The 5,046-nt window shown below is 37.6% G+C and overlaps 1 protein-coding gene across 2 annotated transcripts; it reads right to left on the minus strand.

Annotated features, from left to right (window-relative positions):
* On the minus strand, positions 274-3,237 carry LOC18609246 (zinc finger protein JAGGED). Of its 2 annotated transcripts, none has more exons than XM_018115324.1 (5): positions 3,047-3,237; positions 2,801-2,892; positions 2,181-2,312; positions 1,850-1,928; positions 274-1,532 (listed from the first exon to the last, which is right to left on the minus strand). In XM_018115324.1, coding segments are annotated over exons 1-5 (807 nt in total). In that variant the 5' UTR covers positions 3,049-3,237; the 3' UTR covers positions 274-1,030. The 2 variants fall into 2 exon arrangements, with proteins under 2 accessions (XP_017970813.1, XP_017970814.1); XM_018115325.1 differs by having other exon boundaries at positions 2,995-3,237.

Below are 5,046 nucleotides of genomic sequence, written 5' to 3' on the forward strand. Positions count from 1 at the left end.
CACCCAAAAGTAATGGTTTCGTGAATTAGAGCAATCCATTCTACTACTCTGGCCTTCATAAAGCTGAAGCAATGCAGTTTTCGTCAAAAGAAGTAAATTAGCTAACTAGGAAAATAAGCTAAGAGGAGAAATTTTGCACTCCATTATTGAAGTTTATCCTAAGCATCATGGACAAATAAGTAAAAAAAAAATCAAAACTGTTATAATGGAGAGGAGTTAGGGCAACACTGAGGAGGTCAGCAAAACTGGAAAAAGGAGGAGGAAAAGGAGAAGTATTCATAACTGTATACCAGCACTGCATTAATATTAACAACACAACATTTAATTAACAAATATCGCGAGGTAAGAGGAAAAAGAAAAACAGAAAAAAAATTCAGTGCTCATCAGACTTTTCTTGACAGAGTTGATTGTTTCTCGTCAGGAAACTCTCAGCAAAAATGTGTTCAATGGAGTTTCAGCCACTTCTCTCTAGGTCATTGCCCATACTGTGCAAGCATGATGTAACCATAAATGTCTCAAAAATCAAGAAGATCCCAATTTTGGTTCTGGAGAGAGAGAAACAGGACCACCCCTCCACCAGCTCCAGTCAAAGTTGGATGAATGCAACAAGAAAAGCACACTAAAGTCTAAAACATAGCAATAGATATAAGAAATAAGAAAAAGCATTCATTGCCATGCAAAAAAAATCCAAAATGCAAAAAGGGGGTTAGAAACTTTTAGTTCATATCTAACTTCTTGTCCCACCTCCCAGCTGTAGTCCCCATTTCTCACGGTTGCTTTGGTACAAAACAACTCAACCCCCTCCAATCCCCACAGCTCCAAGCCAAACTAGCTGAGAGTGTCCATGAGCTCAAAAAGCTGCTCCAATCCCTGTACATAAACCAAAAACTTCTCTTTCTCTCCTTCCTTGCATGACCCCATTTGTCAGTTTGTTAAGTCTCTCTCTCTGGCTGGCGTGTCCAAGCAGATTAATATACTTCATAAACATAACCATAAAATTTAAAAGGAGAAGAAAAAGATAACACAATCTTTAGAACCCGTCCTGAAATCGATTGATCGGTGAAGGATGATCCAACCGCTGCTGTGTCCCTCCTGCATAGCTCCTACCCCAATTCAACCCCTCTTCCTGATTGCTCAGTGACACGTCTCTACCACCAGCAACTCCTCCTCCTCCTCCCAAGTCCGCTCCTCGACTTGAACCAGGCCCGAGCCCATGTCCAACTGGCGCCCCAATGCAAGTGTAATTAGACTCTGGTTCGCCCAGGTAGTTTAGGTTTTGGTGAGGGTATTGTGATGAACTGCTGCTTCCTAGGACATGTCCTACATAGTAGTCGTTCATGGGGTGAGTTGGGTACTGGGAAGGGTAGGAGCTGAGGCGTGACGGTGATGGGTGTATATAAGGTTGCGGTGGCTGCAATGGTGGTGGCATGAGCGTTGATGAAGAACCAGAGTACAATCTTGGTGGGTAAACTGATCTGAATGGTAGCGTTGGATCTCCAACATTGCCTCCTGGATGGTAGCTTGGATGGCAGCTGCAATGATTGGAATATTTCACGTCTTTCCATAGCTCAATATCATAAGTGGAAAGATTTGTCATAATCATAACCATGAGCAAGGATATAACTTGAACGAATTTAATCAATTGGTTCTCTTCTTTAGTTCAAAACAAAATACTTATAAGATCTTGAAATCAAGTGCCTGTATTAATACTTTTGTTCCTAAAAAGCAACATGAGTCATTTGATTCTGCAAAGAATTGAGGAAAAGCAACCCCAAAAGGAAGAATGAAATGATGAAGATGAAAAGGAGGAGAAAACTTTGATGTCGATCTTCTACTTGGAGAAACATACCCTAGATGCCCTTGGGCGGCCAAGTTATCGTTATTGAAGACCAGCTGACGAGCCCGGTTCAGTGTCTCAGTCTCCCTCTCTGACCACCCAACAACAACGCAAATCAAATCAAATTAAAAGTACTCAATTCCAAAAACCAGACCAAGAATTTCAGCAACGAAACCAACTTAGTTTTCATCAAGATTGACATGACCACGCTTCATGAGCAAAGCTATGGCAACAACCTCTGACGATTCCCTAAGTGTATAGTAAAATAAAGATAGTGACATGGCTAATCTACCGCAAAATATATATTGAGACATATGCGGTATAAAGAATTGAAATGACTTGCCTTGTCGGTGGCGGTTCATGTGCCCCCCAAGAGCTTGAGATTTGCAAAACTTGAGGGAACAAAACCTACATTCATAGACCTTCCCGCACTCATCTTTTCCATCCTTTGCGCCGCTTTTCTTTTTCCTATAGCCTGCTTCAGAGAACACCAATTAAAGCAACTTCGATGAGACCATTCTTGGCCCAAAACCCGAACCCTAATTTACCCAAATCGTGTATAAATACTAACAAAACTTATTAAAACCCTCAATCTCTATCTCTCCTTTCTACTGCTTCCTTTTTCATGTTTGATCATTTAAAGCTTCAAAAGAAACTTGGGCTCTTTCTAAGCTTATAAACACAGCTAGTCTATTCTATGTAGAGCATTGAAGAGCGTGAAAAAGAATAAACATATTTTTTCTGTTCAAATCTTGGAGAACCATCAGTGTGTTTAATTTTCTTTTTTCTTCTTGTTGTTGTTTATTTCAAGGGTCTGTCTATAAACATGAATAAAGATTTCATGTTTATTAGTATTATTATATAGTAGAAGTATTTATTTTGTAAAAAAGAAAAAAGGAAAGGCTTAAATTATATTGTCAATGTTAAGTATATAGTAGCAGTACGAGAAAATTGTGAATATACCCGAGGAGGAGCCGTCCTCAAAGACCTGTTTACCGTCCCTAGTGTAATCATCGGGCAAGTTGTTGAGGTCTAAAGGGTTCTTCTCTGGTCTCCTGCAAACACAAAAAGATGAAGACAGTCACAAAAATTAGGAGAAGGTTGGGAGAGAGACAGGGAGTCAAAAAAGAAAAGGGGAGGTTAAAGAGAAAGAGAACATGAGATAGAGGAGCTGTGTAGGAGAAGTAGTGTTGATGTGGGGAGACCTACATGGTACCGACAGAGAAAGACAGAAAAATATGAGGTAAACAATCTTTCAGATGGGAAGATAACTAAAGCTTTAGAAAATTATAAGACTTCAGTTTGAGACTGCAATATAGAGGCTAGTTGAGTGAAGGTGGAGAAAAGGAGCTTTGAAAGTTCTCTATCAGTTTCCCTGCCACCCTCTCTGGACTCATCTCTCTCTCTCTCTCCTCTCAAATTGAAAGAACAATAAGGGACAGTGGGTCTCGTGACTTTAAAAAGGGGAAGGTGAGTGTTTGTGTCTATGTTTATGGGGAGTCCTCAGGCAGGTGTTGGTGTGATTTGGTTGGTTTGAGAGAAGTACGTTTGCCTTAGTGAAGAGGGCCTATAGAGGTCTATTGCCCTAGAAACTAGTTCCATGAAATAATGAAGGTGCGCAAAATAGTTACAGCCATCGCTAACAGGATTTGCCATAAAGAGATTGCAGTCAAACGCCTTATGTCCTTATGTCCTTTGCACAATAAGGCATTTAAGCAAAAGTTTCAACAATCCAAGATGATGGAAATTTAGACATGGTTCAAGCCTAGCTAGCCCTAAAATTAAGCTGCTCCCTACTCATTATTTGAAGATCAAGGAGGCATGCTAAAAGGTTAATGGTTGGTCCCCGTGTAGCTTTAAGGCTTCCTGGGCATCATTGTACCCTGAGCTTTGCCATGGAACATGGAACTGTTACTATCAAGATCTCATCATCAGGTTTTTTGTGATCTAAGTTGGGATATAGACTGAACCCCACAAAAGTGTTGTTTTATTCTTTGGAAGTTCCTTGGTTGCTTGATCAAGGTCCTTTTCAATCAATATAAAAACAAAAAGTTATTGTGCTTTGTTTTCTCTTATTTTTTTTTTGTTTCCATTTTTTACTTGTAAAAATCAGCTAGTCGCTGTGCCCCTAGCTAGATGATTGCTCTGTTCTTTTCCCCCTATACTAAGAACTCCTCCAGAACCCGCATATCAAAACTATATATTGAAAGATCATCCAATGAAGAGAGTGAAGAAATTATAGCTCCACTTCAAATTTTGATGCTTTAGAATAAATTTAAGAATTTGACATGTACCCTCTCCATTTGAAATAGAATGTTCAAGTTTCAAACAACACAAAATTCTAGAAATGATATGTTTTATTCTTTACTTTACAACCATTGCCCTTAAAAATTATTAAAGCTAGAGGGATCCGCCTAAATTTAATATATCAATGAAGGGTAACATTGTAAAAGAGTGTTATATTTTGAAATTTTAAAAAATTCTCAAATAATATTATCAACTATCAATTTAAACAGGAAGGCGAATAAATATTTACAAGGTATTATGAATAATTGAAATAGAAAAATATTTACAAAATTTTTGTTTTACTAAGCCAAAGGGTTTTGTTTAGTAACCAAAGAGTTACAAACTAGCAAAATAGCTAGTAAAGCAAAAGAACATATTCTTTGCAAAGACAAAAGCAAACCAACAAAAACAACCTAAAAATGAAAACAAAGATCAAAACACCAAGAGAAAGACCACACACCCTGAAGAACTCTTTTAAAAGACAAGAGAAGTCTAAGTGAACTACACAAAAAACAAAAATTTGATGCAAAGCCAAAATCAAAATCAGTAACAATCTCCAAGTTTCAAAAGACCGTAGTAACCAGTCCAAGACAAAGAAAAGTCCCAACAGTAGTAGGTGTTGGAAGATTTACCATGTAAGTGTACGCATCATTAACAAGAAATGTAATGAAGAGTAGAGTATCGTTCTCATAAAGAATTGTATCTAAATTTTCCTAATTTTACTAAGTACTAAAATTAGCACAACTTAATCTTATCCAAACAACCAATTTTTAAAACTACTAAAAATGAAAATAAGTAAAACTTTTTTGTTTGCTTAGTCAAAAACCAAAATTTGATTAAAAGAGGAAGAATTTACAGCAAGATAGCTTTTCTAAATAAGAGGAAAAAAGAAAAGATCAAATAGACTTGACCAAAAGCAAAAG

Source organism: Theobroma cacao, chromosome 2 (assembly GCF_000208745.1).
Source record: "Theobroma cacao cultivar B97-61/B2 chromosome 2, Criollo_cocoa_genome_V2, whole genome shotgun sequence".
NCBI lineage: Eukaryota > Viridiplantae > Streptophyta > Magnoliopsida > Malvales > Malvaceae > Theobroma > Theobroma cacao.